Source organism: Thamnophis sirtalis, unplaced genomic scaffold (assembly GCF_051295495.1).
Source record: "Thamnophis sirtalis isolate CommonGarterSnake01/CBP01778 unplaced genomic scaffold, rThaSir2_p1.2 scaffold_13, whole genome shotgun sequence".
Lineage (NCBI taxonomy): Eukaryota > Metazoa > Chordata > Lepidosauria > Squamata > Natricidae > Thamnophis > Thamnophis sirtalis.
The window spans coordinates 13,843,978-13,861,506 of NW_028261393.1; the positions used below are offsets into that span (position 1 = coordinate 13,843,978).

At 43.2% G+C, this 17,529-nt stretch overlaps 1 protein-coding gene across 1 annotated transcript in view; it reads right to left on the reverse strand.

The window, feature by feature from the left end:
• The window catches only part of SERINC2 (serine incorporator 2), a 34,526-nt gene extending 16,997 nt beyond the window's left edge, over nt 1–17,529 (reverse strand). Inside the window, exons 1-4 of the mRNA XM_087727015.1 lie at nt 17,354–17,529; nt 8,228–8,389; nt 5,543–5,724; nt 500–579 (exon numbers count right to left, since the gene is read on the reverse strand). Of these exons, the coding sequence (XP_087583141.1) occupies nt 500–579; nt 5,543–5,724; nt 8,228–8,389; nt 17,354–17,392 (463 nt within the window). The 5' untranslated portion in view covers nt 17,393–17,529. The remainder of the gene's footprint in view (nt 1–499; nt 580–5,542; nt 5,725–8,227; nt 8,390–17,353) is intronic.

Genomic DNA, 17,529 nt, shown 5'->3' on the forward strand with positions numbered 1-17,529 from the left:
ATTCAATTCTTTTCAATTCAATTCTCTATTCTATTCTGTACTCTATTCTATTGTATTTATTCTATTCTATATTCCTATTCTCTATTCTATTTTATTATCTATTCCAGTGTTTCTCAACCTTGGCAACTTGAAGATGTCTGGACTTCAACTCCCAGAATTCCCCAGCCAGCGAATGCTGGCTGGGGAATTCTGGGAGTTGAAGTCCAGACATCTTCAAGTTGCCAAGGTTGAGAAACACTGAATTCTATTCTATTTCTTCTATTCAATACTCTATTCTACTCTATTCTCTATTTTGTTCTATTCTATTTCTTCTCCTCTATCCTCTATTCTACTCTACTGTCCTGTTCTCCTATTCTATTCTATTCTATTCTATTCTATTTTATTCTTTCAGCCCTGAGACACTCCCTTTAATTAAAGCAATTCCTGCATACATATAAACAAAATTTTGCATCACAGATTCATTTAAATACACAGAAAAAAAGGTTTTTTTTTCTTTTACCAGATGTGAATGTTCCATCGGGAATATAGAAGGCACCCACGGTTATTCCAATCAGCATCAGGAGCTTGAAGAACCAAAACCTGAAGTTGGCAGCAAGAAAATTTCTCTTTAGAGTTGTGGAAGAGGTAAGTCAACTACAGTTAAGATATCCCTCACTAGCAATCATGTCCTGCAGAACACAAAACTATCGCTGGCTTTGTGATTTGATCAGGTTCTCAGCATCCTTTGTCCTCTCTAATATTCCCTTTTTTTTTCCACGTTCCAGCAATGGACAACGTGTACCCCTCCAATCCAAATAGAAATTATTAGATTTGGAGCACTTGCATGTTAGGTGGGCAAAGACTAATTGTCAGGCCTGGAAGCCATCTTTTGCTTTGGCCCTTCAGGCCTGCCACATTTTTTGCTGTAGGAAATTGGGAGGGAGGATTATATGGGGTAGTGAAAATAACATTCCTTTTGTCAGAGAGTCAAGGACACATGGAGTGGTGTGACTGGGAGGCATCTCCAGTTCAGACGGTGCTTCATTGGGCCATGTGATGGACATGGGGATGCTGGGCAGAGATTTGGACTTTCTTTTGGGTGGGGAAAACCTGGAAACCTTCAGATTTGGGTTTTCCCAGATGTGCCAATATGACATCGCTAATAAAATGGAACTTTAAGGCAGAGGAAGAATGGGAGGGAATGTAAGAGTAGGAAAGAGGGGAGGAATGGGAAGAAGAAGGGAAGGGCAAAGGGGAGGAAGGGGAAGGAGAGGAGGAAAAGGAGAGGAGGAAGGAAGGAAGGAGAGAAGAAAGAGAAGAAAGGGGGTAGGAAGGAGGGAGGAAAGGAGGGAGGGAAGCAAGGAGGGAAGGAAGGAGGGAAGGAAGGAGAGAAGGAGAGAAGAAAGGAGGGAAGGAAGGAGGGAAGGAAGGAGAAGGAGAGAAGAAAGGAGGGAAGGAAGGGGGGAATGTAGGAGAGAAGGAAGGGGGGAAGGAAGGAGGAAAGGAAGGGGAAAGGAAGGAGAGAAGGAGAGAAGAAAGGAGGGAAGGAAGGAAGGAGGGAGGGAAGGAAGGAGGGAAGGAGAGAAGGAGGGAAGGGGGAAGGAGGGAGGGAAGGAAGGAGGGAAGGAAGGAGAGTAGGAGAGAAGAAACGAGGGAAGGAAAGAGGGAGGGAGGGAGGGAAGAAGAAGTAGGACCGTTGTAAGATAAGATGGATCTATGGGATGGTAAGAAAGCAAGCTTCAAGTATATTGTCAACTGTAAGGAAAAAATTGTTATAAATAAAAAAAAATGGAACTTTGAGGAACCTCAAGCCTCGGAGTCTTCTTATGCTCGGGGTGTTACTTGGAACCCTGACACTAATCTTTTCTTCAGTATTTTTATAGCCGTCCTTTCATTCTGCCAACTGTGCAGGGGTGGATTCCTGCCAGTTTTAAGCTCTTCTAGAGAAAAGGTTCCACAAATCTACAGTGCTGTTTAGAACCGGTTCCAGATCCCTCCCCCTGCCCATCCACACATCATCAAGATGAAGAGCAAGAAGAGGAATTCTGGGAGTTGAAGTCCACAAGTCTTAAAGCTGTCAAGTTTGAACACCCCTGAGGTTTTTTTTCTAAAGGGATAGGGATGCAAGGGTCTTGTAACTTGACAGCTTTAAGACTTGCACACTTCAATGCGAGAGTTCCTGAGCCAACATGGCTGGAGGAGGAATTCTGGGAGTTGAAGTCCACAAGTCTTAAAGCTGTCAAGTTTGAACACCCCTGGGTTTTTTTTCCTAAAGGGTTAGGGGTGCAAGGGTCTTGTAACTTGACAGCTTTAAGACTTGCGTGCTTCAAATGCCAGAGTTTCTGAGCCAACATTTTGGTTGCTAAGCAAGAGCGTTTGGTTGCTAAGCAAGAGTTTCACCACATTTTACAAGCTGGCCATGCCCACCCAGTCACATGGCTGGCAAGCCACTCCCACCCAGTCACATGGCTGGCAAGCCACTCCCATCCAGTCACATGGCTAGCAAGTCACTCCCACAAAGCAGGCCACACCTACAGAAGAGATTCTAAAAAGTTTTGAAACCCACCACTGCAACTGTGGGGGATGGGGGGAAAATAAACCAGGAAATGCCAGAAATGAGTGCAAAAAGCAGTCCTTGTTTTGCAGACATTCTAACAATATCACTTTCCTGAAGGACTAATTGTGATATTGTGATTGTAAGTTAATCATTACTTCAGACCATATGGCTGAACTGAGTCAAGTCAAGCTAGCCTACAACAACCTACATTGCAGACAGTCCTCAAGTTACGACCACAACCGAGCCCAAAATTTCTGTTGCTGAATGAGACATTTGTTAAGGGAGTTTTGCCCCATTTTGCCACCTTTCTTGCACAGTGAATCACAGTAGCTGATCGCATAATCTCGGGACACTGCAAACCGTCATAAAAATGAACCAGTTGACAAGGATCCGAATATTGATTATGTGATCATGGGGATGCTGCAAATGTCATAAGTATGAAAGATGGTCGTAAAGTCGTTTTTTTCCCCAGGGCCGTTGTAACTTCAAAGGGTCACTAAACAAATGGCTGTAAGTGGCAAAGGTAAGGTACAGGTAAGGACTACCTGTAGTTCGGATTTCATGACATACCTGGCTATATTTAAGATGAGCTGTAAGAAAACATGACTAAAGACCTTGCTGAAGAACAGTCTCGATTCAGAAACTAAGCTGAACTACAGTATGGGTTAAAAAGGTAAAGGTTCCCCTTGCACATACATGCTAGTCATTCCCAACTCTAGGGGGCAGTGCTCCGTTTCAAAGCCAAAGAGCCAGCGCTGTCTGAAGACGTCTCCGTGGTCATATGGCAGGCATGACTCAACTCCAAAGGCACACAGAACGCTGTTACCTTCCCACCAAAGGTGGTCCTTATTTTTCTAATTGCATTTTTTACGTGCTTTTGAACTGCTAGGTTGGCAGAAGCTGGGAGAAGTAACGGGAGCTCACTCCATTATGCGGTGCTAGGGATTTGAACTGCCGAAATGCTGACCTTTCTGACTGACAAGCTCAGCGTCTTAGCCACTGAGCCACCGCGTCCCTTATAGTATGGGTTAGTATACTTCTAAACCAGGTCACTAATGGACCAAGGTTACGTTTATTTTAAGAGAGGATTTATTTATAAAGCTTGCATGGTCCTGTTTCAGGGAAGGCATGGAGATATTTAATACCGCCTTCCTACAAGCCTTGGTATTCTAGATTCACATCGGAGCCTTTACATCAACAGACAGTGCTATAAAATTTGGGAACTAATGGGGAGAAACTGAATTTCAACAAGTCATTGGAACACATAAAAAGGCACGGAGAAATAAGCTGTTTGATCGGGCTTTCAATCCTGAACTGGCTTTAAAAGAGGCTTTAAAATAAATATCCGTCCATTGATCCGGCTGTTTTTCATGGGCAGTTTATTCTGCCCTGCTTAGAGTTTTTAATTGAATTTGACAATACACAATAAAAATTGACCCAATTCTCTGCACAGGCAAGGTCAGTTTCAACATTTTTATCTGTTCCTTGGATCTCTTGTTCTTTTTTGACTGGAATTTTGCCAGAGATGATCTTGGCAACATCTACAAGAGAACTATACTTCACAAAAGTTTAATTTTTAAAAAAAAATCTATTAGAAGCTTGGAAGGAACAGATCCGTGGAGAAAGTTATGGAAGAGGGGATGCAAGAAAGAAGCCGGAAATTTAAAAGAAAAAAACAACCACCAATGTTTTACATGCGGAGGTGAAACAGGTTTGGGTTTACACACAGGACAATCCTATCAAGTTCAGCTTAATGTCCCGAGATGACAGCTGTGGAAAAACTAGCTTTAAATGATGCCGGAGCAACAAAAAAAAAAAAGGAAGGGAAGGGGAAAAGCCCTGAAATCAGTCAAAATCAGAGATGGGATTCAGTCAGTTCGGATGGTTCAGGTGAACCGGATGTTAATTTTAATCTGGTTCACTGAACCAGTAGTTGCAAGGACTGGCTGACCCCCATCCACCCTGCCTTGCCCCTCCCAGGAATCTCCACGTGGCCCATTTAGGATGCCAGGTAAGTGCAGAACCCATGCAGAGGTTCTGGGAGGGCGCAAAATGGGCCTACCAGAAGTACTGGAATTCAGTTCACCGACAAAAGGGCGAACGACAAAACCGCGCCCAACTAAACCACGTCGCTGACGTCATCAACAGGGCGACAACAGCGCAGAGAGAGAAGCACGCTGTAAACCCTAAACCTAAACTTAACCCGTAACCCTAAACCTAACCCTTAACCTAACTCTATACCTAACCCTAAACCTAACCCTAAACCTAACCCTTAACCTAACCCTTAACCTAACCCTAACCCTTAACCTAACCCTTAACCTAACCCTAAACCTAACCCTTAACCTAACCCTTAACCTAACCCTTAACCTAACCCTTAACCTAACCCTTAACCTAACTCTAAACCTAACCCTAAACCTAACCCTAAACCTAACCCTTACCTTAAGTTAAATCGGCTTTCTTTCGACGCGCTATTTAAAGCGCCCTTCTTTCTCCACGCTGGCTGTTGTCGCTGCGTTGATGACATCAGCGATGCGGTTTAGTTGGGCGCGGTTTTGTTGTTCGCCCTTTTGTCGGGTCACACTGGAATTCTGGAAACAGGCCCATTTCCAGCATCCACACAGCCTCCGGAGTCCGGGGGGAGGTGGTTTTTGTCCTCCTGGAGGCTCAAGGAAATCCTCTGGAGCCTGGGGAGGGCGAAAACGCCACCCCCTGCTATGGTGCAGGAAGCTAACTATGCCACGCCCCCATGGCCATGCCCACCCAGCAACCAGGCAGAAAACTGGTTGCTAAAATTGTTCAATCCCACCCCTGGTCAAAATCAATATTGCTTCTGCAGCTTCATTTGTCTTTTAGTCACAGATACACAAACACCCGAAGTGAAACTGCAAGTTGAATGAAAGGAAGGTTCCCAGAATTAACCCCCGGATTTCCTGAGCTGGTTTTTTTGCTGTCTTGGACAGGATAAAACATGAGCACGAATAGCATCAGCTGAACGAAGGGCCTCACCCGTTCTGTATTGAGGCTCGGGGATCCTTGCTGCTCCTGACACAGAGCATCAGCAGGGCGAAGAAGAAGAAGAACGAAGCTGTGGCAAAACACATGCGGTACACTGATTTGAGTCCCAGGAAGGCCTTACAGTCAACCTTGATGCCGACAGGTGAACTGCTTCCTTCGCAGAATCCAGGAAGCTGGTCAAAGGAAAAAGACAGCTTTAGAAAAGCCCTCATCTTTAATGCAACAATTACTGATTATTTCCCTGCCTGTTTCTCAGCATTATTTTTCAATTGAACAAGGGGGGGAAAAAACCTATTGATGCAATAATTTGTAAAGGGCAATATTATAACGTTGGTGAAATTCCCCGTGTTGCGTATGGACCATATAATGGCATGTTTGGGAAGAGGTTCACATTCTAAACAGCCACTCATGGCTCGGCTTGAGAGAAAATTAAAGTTAATCAAATTAAGAGAAGAACTTCTTTACCCATTCATATGAGCCAGAGATTGAGAAATGTCTCCCTCTTATGAATCTATGAGCTAAACTGAATCCTAAATAGGGGAAACAATCTAGTTGCTGGGATTTTTTGTAACCGCATCCTCTCCCCCCCCCCTTTTTTTCTTTTTATGAAGAAAAGGATGAACTTTTTTTCTTTTATATAATCCCTTTTATTGAGATGGAGTTGGGGTAACTGAATGGAGCTGAGCATTTACTAGCAAGATGCCCTTCCTGATGCCTATACAGAGTTCACAGCAGATATTTTCTCTTTGCGCCCTGATAAAGAATCATCTGTCCCTACCTAGGATTAAATTCTCAACCTTCTGAGACTGAGACAAGAGTCTTCATCTCTAGGCCACCACACCACTCATACTCTAATTTCCCCTTTCAATAAATCTTGTTAAAGAAACTTGGGGAAACTGTTGCCTTTGGTGGAGGTGAGGAGGCCAATGACACCATTATCTTTCTATCTTCCACGGCATGTTATTTTTCTGTTCAGTTCCAAACTCAGGATGAAACACTTCCCTTGGGTGTTTTCCCAACCTGGAAATCTGAACAACCAGGAAAGCTATGGGGTGATGAAGAAACATACAACAGAAACCAATCAGGAGTAGCACCCTCCACCCACTGATTTGTCAACAAAGGTAGCACAAAAAGACCACCAGAAAAAGCTCTTTAAACACAGCAAGTGTGAGATGTGGAAGGAAGACATTATACAAACAATTTAAAGAAGAAACATACCACAAATTGAGCTCTTTGCAAATTTTCACTCTTGTTAATTGGAAGGTTAAAGGACCAAGAGGAAATTTGTGTATTTATTATGCGTTTTCTAAAGCCCCAAAATACTTATTAATGGCATAAGGAGAGAGCCATATGAATTAGTTTAACAAATAACATGTATACATGTATGAGGGTGGGGAGATAAATCATTATGGTCAATTTTGGAAGTATCCCAATATAGCCACTCTTCCAAAAGAGTTCTGGAAATATTTTGGAGTTGCCTGGAGTTCAAATGTTTCCAGAATATCAAAAGAGTGTTAGAACCATCCAATAACATTAGACCAATCCATCTCAAACTTGTAACAAAGTCTGCTACAAAGTCAAAAGGTCTCACACACCCCTAACAATTACAATAATTGCAAAAATTACTTGTCAGGGTTCCAAGTAATAGACCCATAGCAAGCAAAACTCAGAAGCAAGTAGATTCCTCAAAGAATAGCTTTATTAGATATATCATATTGGCACAGATCTGGTGAAAACCCTGAAGGTTCCCACGGTTTTCACCTAATGAAAAAGTTTTTCATTTTCTCAAAACAGTCACATGGTCCAATCATGGCTCCATCTGGTTGCCTAGTGACATCACTCCTCCTTCCACTGACCAGGTGTGAGAATGCCCTTGGTTCCCAAGGGAAAGTACCATATTTTTGGAGTATAAGACGCACTGGAGTATAAGACACGCCTTAGTTTTTGGGGAGGAAAATAGTGGGGAGGGTGGAAATTCTGCCTGCCAGGTATTCATCTGGCTAGCATCCTTAGTCTGGTCAGCTTCAGCACATAAGTTTGCTGGTTTTTAGCACTTGTGTGCTTTTTATCCCTTTGTAGGGGATAAAAAACAGCTTCTAAAGCACAGCTGATTGTCAAGAGTGAAGCAATGAGGAAAGCAGGGGAACCCCCAAAGATGCTTCACTCACTAGCGCCTGATTAGGGCTGAAAAACAGCTTCTAAAGCACAGCTGATCGTTAAGAGTGAAGCAATGAGGAAAGCAGGGGAAGCCTGGAAGATGCTTCACTCACTAGCGCCTGATTAGGGCTGAAAAACAGCTTCTAGAGCACAGCTGATCGTTGGAGGGAGCAACAATGAGAAAAGCAGGCAAAGCATGGAAGATCGCTAGCGCCTCATTAAGGCTGAAAAAAAAGCTTTGAAAAAGCTACATTCAGAGTATAAGACGCACCCACATTTTAGCCTCTTATCCTCCGAAAAATACAGTATTTAATTTTGCGCTACAAAGTCCCAACTATCTCAAATTGTGCCTCCCTATCCCTCAGCTCCAGCTCAGTGGCAACATTGAAAGCTCCAAGATGGCTTCCGTTAGGTCAGTGTTAGAGTTGACATTACTTTCAGTACTGTCAGCTCACTTGAGATTCTGAAGCACCTTTGGCCTCGTTTCAAAAACCCCGGGGGAATCCGTGTGTTACTCACCTTGTGCAGCTTTTCTTCAACTCCTGGAATTATCATGATGATGGACACTAATGTCCCCAGGAAGAGAAACAAGGTGAAGCTGAGGCGTGTTACAGTTGAATTCTTGGTAGAGGGACAACAGCCACACAAGAGACAAGAAGCTGAGCCACAGAGACATGATACCTGTCGAGAGGAAGAGGCAGCAGCCGCGTGAGAAAGCAAAGAAATATTTTTTTCCTTTTAAGATCACATGCATTTCTTTTAGGAATCACGATGAACAGGGGCAATATCAATATTTCCTATTAATATTTAAAGCTTTGTGGTGATTTTCAATTATTTCTTAAAATGATACAAAGTTGTACATATTCATGGATTCATCTATGAAAATGAATGTTAAACTTTATGACAACCGTACATTTTCTTTACCAGATCTTTTCATTTTTTTACTATGTACTTTTTCTTTTCTTTTTTTCTCTTTTCCTTGTATGTGGTCATTTATTTTGTTTCTTAAATGTTTTGAAACAAACTTTAAAACGTTCCAAATTTAAAAAAAACAGATTACGTGGTCACGAAAAATAAATAATTTTTCAAAGGGACTCCACACGGAAATTGTTACACTTAGTTTTTGTTTCTAGGACAACAAACTACCCAAAACTACCATTAAGGAATTGGTTCACCGATAAATGTGCGTACGACAAAAGTGTGCCGACAAAACCGCGGTGAGAAAACCACGACCTCGAAATCGCGCCGACAACAGCGCGCCGACAAAAGCATGCCATCAACAAACAATGCGAAAACAAGGTAATAACCCCAACCCTAACCCTAACCCTTACCTTAACCTAATCGCGCTTTTGTCGGCGTGCTGTTGTGGGCGCGATTTTGAGGTCGCGGTTTTCTCGCCACGGTTTTGTTGGCGCGGTTTTGTCATGCGCGCATTTGTCAGGTCACGAAGGAATAAACATTATTATAAATAAAAATGCCTAGAATATAATTTAGAAACAAAAATCTGTTCTCTTTCCCAGCTGGTGATAATGTCCCCATGCAGATAAGGTAAAAATCAAGAGAAAAGTCCAGCTAGGCAAGTTTCTGGAATGGTCTTTGCATGATATTAACATCTTGATGCATCTTGATCCTATCTGCTCTTCATGAGATTATGAGCATGTAGACTTGTTTCGCACACCACTTTAAACCACACAAGTGATCCTTGGCTTATGACCACAGCTAGACCAAGAACGTCTGTTGCTAAGCAATGTCATTATTTATCCAAAGTCCAAGTGTACAATCTTTTTCCCTGTGGTCATTAAACAAATCCAGCTTCGCTCCTCAATTTTGCTTGTTGGAAGCAAACGGGAAGCTTACAAATGATTATCACATGACCCCAGAACTACGCAATAGTCACAAATACAGGCTACTTGCCAGGGCCCGAATTATGATCATGTGACCATGGGGATGCCGGGATGATAACAAAGAGCCGAGGTGGTGCAGTGGTTTAATGCAGCACTGCAGGCTACTTCAGCTGACTACAGTTCTGCAGTTCGGCTGTTTAAATCTCACTGGCTCAGGGTTGACTCAGCCTTCCATCCTTCCAAGGTGGGCAAAATGAAGACCCGGATTGTTGTTGGGGGCAATATGTTGACTCTGTAAACCGCTTAGAGAGGGCTGAAAGCCCTATGAAGCGGTATATAAGTCTAACTGCTATTGCTATTGCTAAATACAAGGATTGGTCGTAAGCCAATTTTTTCCCCCAATACCATCACAATTTTAGCCATTAAGTGACTTGTCAGACACAAGTAACTCAAACCACCAAAATCATTCCATGAATAGACCCAAGTATTATTATTGCTTTATTGCTGGTCACCTCTATTACAAGAATCTCACCAGGCCTGTCTTCTCTTGGGAAACAGCAGATGGAGACCTAAGGGTTTGACCTCAGACATTTCTTCCACTAAACCGGGTCCAAGCTGGAATGTATTTTTATTCCCCTTAGAAAGCCCCCCCCCCTCCTTCAGCCTGTTATTCCAACACACCAATAGTCATTAAGTCGATGACTACCTGTACTTTAACTTATGATGGAGTGAGACTGGCTGACTCAAGGTGAGGAGTCAAGTGGGGGATTAGTCTGGAATCTTTACATAAGCATAGAAAGGCAAAATCCAACCACCCCTTGAATGTAGTTGGACCCTATTTGGTCTGGCCCAGGTGCAAACCATCTATTTGTGAAACATCCAGTGAAAAATAGTTCATTGAACTTTTCATGTGCGGAACTGGTTGTTCGTGCCTGACAACTATGACCTACTGAAAGAATGGGTTCACAATAATTGTAAGAACAGCCTATGGTTCGTAACCTGCAATGGTTGGCCTGATTTAGTGTATTATGCTAAAACCAAACCAACCTACATCGCTTTGCGCAGCTTGCTTTCTAAAGCAGGAGTCTGCAAGTTCCACTTTCTCTCTACACACATCCGGATGTATTTCCTGAGTACTCATTACACATTTCCCCCACCTGCATGCTCATCAGGTACTTGAGAGACCGCCTGCTGCCAATTACCTCCCACAGACCCATTAGATCTCACAGGGTTGGCCTCCTCCGGGTGCCATCTACCAGCCAATGCCATCTGGCTATTACCCAGGGGAGGGCCTTCTCTGTGGCAGCTCCGGCCGTCTGGAATGAACTCCCCGCAGGGATTCGGACCCTCACCTCTCTCCAGGCCTTCCGAAAAGCCGTCAAAACCTCGCTTTGCCGGCAGGCCTGGGGGTGATGAGTTCCCTCCCCTCTCGACATGTATGGTTGTGCGACTGTTGCTTTTTTTTATTATTTGTATTTCGTTTTTATGTTTCCCTTTTTCCCCCTTTTGAATTGTTCGCCGCCCTGAGTCCTACCAGAGAAGGGCGGCATACAAATAATAAAATTCTATTCTATTCTATTCTATGAGCTAAACTACGATTGATATAAAAGCTCTCTTAGAGCACGAGTCCCCAAACTCCAGAGCTGGCTGAATTCTCCAGAGCTGGCTTAAAGTTGCCAAGTTTGAAGACCTCTGCTCCAGAGCAAGACATTACTGGAACTCAGCACGTGGGGTAGGTCTCGGGCTAAAGAAGGCAGAAGCAGTAACTGCACACCCAATTCACTGAACGACATTCATCAAGAAACCAAAATGGCAGCACCCATGCTCAGGTGGATAGTCTTGGTTGAAGGGCAATGCCAACTTCACCCGCCCGTTGAGCCTCTGCCCCAAACCTTGCAGTAGGCAAACCTGCTCAGAAATGACTTGGCATTCGGTTGTCTTCTTGATGCATTGGGAGCCAACGTGAACTTGAATGACACCTTTGAGGATGTAGACTGATGCCTACAGAGGTGTCTAACAATCACAGGATCACTGCCACTTGTACGAGTGATAAGGGGGCCACAAGGTCTGTCTGGGGAGCCCCACTTGGCTCTTTTGCACATATTCAATGCAGGAATTGTTTCACTGGCATCAAAAGTACATGGAGTGCCAGAGAATGCATACATAGCCATGTTCTCTAGATAAGTCAGGTTAAACAGTAACTCCACAGGATAAGTCACATAACATGTCAGTAGCTACCGTAAATCACACAGAGAAAATAAAGCACAGTGGGGAAAAAACTTGTTTTTATTTAGATTTGCTGCCTATTATGTTCTGAGATGGGATGAAAATAACATCCTTTTCAGGAGCTTTTCAAGGAGAACAGCTATTTAAGGAAGCACTGCTTATACTCTGCCGTTTTCCTGTTTTGAAACTTTGGAGAGCTTGGTGCAAATTCAGAGTCAATTAAATACTTGGCAAGTACTAACTGGTGTATACAGTCCTTTCAGAACTTGCACTTCCCTCTGAGATACTCCAACTTTAACCATACAACGTGACCACAGAATGAGACAACTGACTGTGGCCAACTCACCCTGGTGGTCTTGCCGGGGCCAACTCACTGCAAAACAACTTTCCACATGATAACTCGTAGCGGGAATAACTCAAGAGACAGACAAGTAGAATCGCAGCTCACCCCAGCCTCAAGAACTTCTAACTTGAGAAGGTTCATACCTGAAGCAAGACAAGGCCTGTTGCAATTCACTGATCCCACTTGAGTGAATTGTCCAATGGTGAGTTGGCCGGGGTGAGAGGGCTGGGGCAAGTCAGCCATGGCGAGATGTCCTAGACCAGGGGTCTCCAACCTTGGCAGCTTTAGGACTTGTGGACTTCAACTCCCAGAGTTGATTCTGGGAGTTGAAGTCCACAAGTTTTGCTAAGGTTGGAAACCCCTGTCCTAGACCCACATGGCCAAGTCTTGTGTTGTTGTAGTCCTAAACAGCCAGAATTCAGATGCTTTTAATTTGCTTTTTTTCCCCATTTTTTTTCTACTTTCGTTTAAACCAGTGGCCACCAATCTATTAGGCACTTGGAACTGGTTCCATGGAGAGAGTTTTTTTCCATGGACTGGAAGGAGTGTGGTTTTGTATCCCACAGATGCGGCTTCGCTTGTTTGCATGGCCTGATTTCTGGCATGCTATGATCCAGTGCTGCTTCATGGACGGGGGGTTGGACATCCCTGGTTTAAATGAACTAAATGTTTTATTTCACATTTTTGTATACCAATTTTGTTTTTCCAAATTGTAAAGTTGTTTTTTTTTAACATTGGCTAGAGCTTGTTAAGTAATAGTGTGGATAAAAATGCTTTAATTAGTTGACTCTCAAAAGTTCTCCAGGTTGTGGCATTCCACTTCATAGCTAAAAGGTACCCTCGCACATGTGTACTAGTCGTTCCCAACTCTAGGGGGCAGTGCTCATCTCCATTTCAAAGCCAAAGAGCCAGCGAGGTCTGAAGACATATGCGTGGTCATGTGGCCAGCATGACTAAACGCTGAAGGCGCATGGAACGCTGTTACCTTCCCACCAAAGTTGGTTCCTATTTTTCTACTTGCATTTTTACATGCTTTTGAACTGCTAGGTTGGCAGAAGCTGGGACAAATAGTAGAGATTCAAACCGCCGAGCTGCTGATCTTTCTGATCGACAAGCTCAGTGTCTTAGCCACTGAGCCACTTCATAGTTTTACTTCTTAGTTACTTAACAGCAAATTGCTTTTGTCTCAGTGTTCCCAAGAATTAGGAACAATGTGTTTCCTTTCCTGAAGTTTCCATACAGTCCGTCCAGAAAATACTAATAGGCACGCAACGATATCCTTATCTTCCCTTTCCTTTTACAAACTCTTTCAATGCAACTGTCTTATTCATAATTTAGTGTATTTCTTAATCCAAGAAAACATACAACATCCTGATTGATTCAAGCAATAACCCCGTCCACAGTAACTGTTTATGGAAACTTTACAATTTCCTGCATTTCCTAACTGCTACCGCATTACACATCACAGTTTTTATGCAACACACCAGACTTTCAAATCGCCCGACACAGTTCTGTCTCTGAATTGTCCAATGCTAACACATATTCTGAGCGAGTTTGGTGTAGTGGTTAAGGCATCAGGCTAGAAACCAGCAGACCGTGAATTATAGTCCTGCTTTAGACACAACATGTGTCTTAGTCTAGCCATTCTCCCAGCCCTTGGAAGGAGACAACGGCAAACTACTGCTGAAAGTCTTGCCAAGAAAACTGGAGGGTTTTTATCCAGACAGTTGCCAGGAGTTAACATTGTCTAAAAGGCAAACACACACAAAAAATAAATCCTAAGAACTTTTCACAAAGCCTTTACCCTCCATTGGTTTTAATAGGAGGACATAAAATAGTCTCCTCCCACTTCATGGAGACTTACTGCTTCGTTCTGGAGCCGTAGAATGAAAGGTTTGAATTCCTTTGCTTCCAACAGGATTCAGGAAAAAGTTCCACTCTCAACTACTGAAACGTTCTCTCAACCCAGCCTACCTCACAAGATTGTTGTGGAGAAAAGATTTGGAAGAACAAGTGCGATATAAACTATCTGCTCTTTTTAAAAAAAAAAATTGCAGTGCATAAATTTAAAAACTAAGTGGACATAAGATCAATACTATTTTAACAATCGGCATACATGAATCTTGCTAATAAGCAACTATCACTGTAATTATTATCAATCACCAATAGCCTCACACACGTGTATATGAATATAATGCCACTCAGAGAGATTCTATCTCATTAAGTTTTAATAGTCAGATTCTTGGCAACAGCTCTGTTTTCTTTAAAACGGCTTCTGCTGAAAGCTTTGGAATATCCAGCAATTAAATGTTTTTAAAGTTTAATGCCAACACCACATTTACTCAGAGGTCCATCCCACTGACTGCAATTTGGTTCACTCCCAGATGACTTTCTGTGAAGTCATATACCCTACGTGTGTCCGGCCACCTCCTTATAACATGGTGTGTTGCCTCACACCCATCTTCCCAATTCGCCTCTCAGTTATGGCTTCCAGGGCACAGACAACACCCTACAAAAAATCTTCCAGCAACATCACTGCAAAGATTACTGTTGACATAAACTTCATTTCCCAGAACCAATTATTAGGTTTTTTTTTAATCATTCTTTTTTAAAAGGTTTTTATTTTTTTTATTTTCATACAAATAACCAAATATACCATTACATAGCCAACACTATTTTATATTATTCAGTATTATGTCAATTCGTCTTACCATCAACCCCCAAAAACTATCATTACCTCTTCTGCTCTCCATACACCATATTTATACCCTATCCATCACTTTCTTCTCCCTCTCTCCTCCTCCCTACATCCTTTCTTCCCTCTGTCATCCTTCTCTTCTCTACTTCCCCTCCCTCCCTCCTTCTCCTTTCTCCTCTTTCCACTCCTTTCTCTCCTCCTCTCCCCCCTGCCCTCTCTCCTAACCCTCTCTTCTTCCTCTTGCCTCTTTTCTCTCTTTCACACTCTTCATCTCATTTGCATGGTGTATTTCTGCATCTGAGTGGGCTCCATTTAATGTTGATGATGTTAGTAATTTCATTTTAATAAACATCTTTCAAATTAATAACTTTGACATATATCTTCCTTCTTTCAAAGCATTCTTGTACCATAGATTGGTGGGGGTGGAGTATTTCAGAAGAATGAGAAAAGTGGCAGGTTTCCTGTGTCTGTGGTCCCCATTTTAGAGAAGTAAAAAACAAAACATATCTGAAAGACTCATTGTATAAATATGGAAAACTCAATGGCATCTCTTATTAAACAAAAGGAAAAAGGATTACTGTATCAGTTCATTGTACACCAACTTTCTGAAAAGATTCACCAAATATCTTCAGCCTGCTTGGAATTTAGAATGCTGTCATGGCAAGTAGCCCATCTTAACTTCTCCCTGAAGCTTGTTAAATTTAAAATTCAACCCTTGCAAGATGAAAATGGGACACGCAGGGCATCATTGGATTGAAAAGACTGTCCAAAACAGTGAAATATGAACATTAAATTGTTATTACACCACAGCTTAAGGAACGGATTTCCTTCCCATCCAACTACCTGAGTTCTGAAATGTTTGATGAGAGTTGAATAGGATGTATGTAAACCTACAATTCTACAATAAAAAAACAATCCTTGAATACAGTTCATCTGTCTGGAATCCGCACTGCATATTGGACATTAATACAATCAAACGAGTCTAGAGATATTTCATGAAAAGAGTCCTCTACTCCTCTGCTCGCAACAGAATCCCTTATGCCACCAGACTTGAGATTTTGGGCTTAGACAACTTAGAACTATGCCGCCTTCGGTCTGACCTAAGCGTAGTACATAAAATTATCCGCTACAATGTCCTACCTGTCCCATGACTACTTCAGTTTCAACCACAACAATACAGGAGCACACAATAGATGCAAACTTAAGGTAAACTGCTCCAAACTCGATTTCAGAAAATACGACTTCAGCAACAGAGTGGTCAACGCCTGGAATGCTCTACCTGACTCCGTTGTTACATCCCCAAACCCCCAAAACTTTAACCTAAGACTGTCTATTGTCAACTTCATCCAATTCCTAAGAGGTCTGTAAGGAGGCGTGCATAAACGCACCAGCGTACCTATCGTCCCTACTGTCCCTACTCAATTTCTTATGTATATACTTATACCTGCTTACACTTATATGTTTATATGTTATATTCATACTTGTTTTCTCATACATGTTTGACAAACCAAAATAAATAAAAATAAAATAAAATTAGGCAACCCTGGTTGAGACCAGACTGAGAACCTTAGCCTTTCCCCCATCCATTCCCCCCCCCCAAAAAAAAAGAAGGAAAGGAAGAAACTAAGGAGCTATCCACGAACTTTCGGGAGATTGGGAACTCCCGGCTGAACCGCGAGGGAATCACCTGCGAGTTTCCCAACCCGAGACTCAAAAAAAGAACCAGGAAGTATTACTCGTATCGGTAAGACTTTTTCTTACCACCCACGGAACACAGGTAAGCGGTGTTGGGAGGCGGGGGAAATGTCTCTTTGTATAAGAGCCACACCTGTTGAATTTTCTCCCGTGGGTCACCCATTCAGTTAAAACGGCCTCGCAACCTACTGTTGACCTCACCCCATTCCTAAGCGGTCTGTAAGGGGGGTGCATAAGCGCACCAGCGTGCCTACCGTCCCTGTCCTACTGTCTCCATTTATTTATAGTTATACCTGTTATTTTTTACATGTTTGACAAACTAACTAACTAACTAAAAAGAAACCTTTCTCAGTAGGGCGTGAACGAAGGGGCGGGGAGTAGGAAATATTTATTCATTTTACTTTATTAGTTGGTCAAACGTATACAAGATCGCAGGTAATAAGGATGGACATGAACAAAGGAGATGAATACAACTATTGGGGCGAAAAAGCGCTTTCCCACGGAGGAAACCAAACAAGAGAATCAACTTTTCGCCCGTTTCCAAGTAAAGCCGGGCAGGATCGGAGCGGGACCCAGAGAAGCGGGTTCCTCAATAATTGGGGAGGGAAGGAAGGGGGCGAGAATGGCGTCGGTCTCAGGTCTCCGGACTCCTCCTTCCCCTTCTCCCCCCCCCCCGAGGCCAATCCGTGTCGTCGTCCCCCCACGAGAAGCAAAAAAAAAAAGAACCCGACATGTCGAAGAAATAACAAAAAAGCCTCGGGAAAGTCAGGCTCTCCCCCCCCCTCCCACACACACACACACACACACACTCCTCCCCACGCGGGAAACGAGACACTCACGCAGCTCATCAAAGAGCAGACCCCCAGACAGGCTCCCATGTCGCCGGCCACGCCTCCGGAGCCCCCCCGCCTGGCAAACTCTCAAGTTCGGTCCGGCGCAGTTGCCGAAAGCGATCGACTCCGCGGCTCGGGCTTGGCTCCCGAAGAGCGACCTGCCGGAAACCGCTCGGCAATCT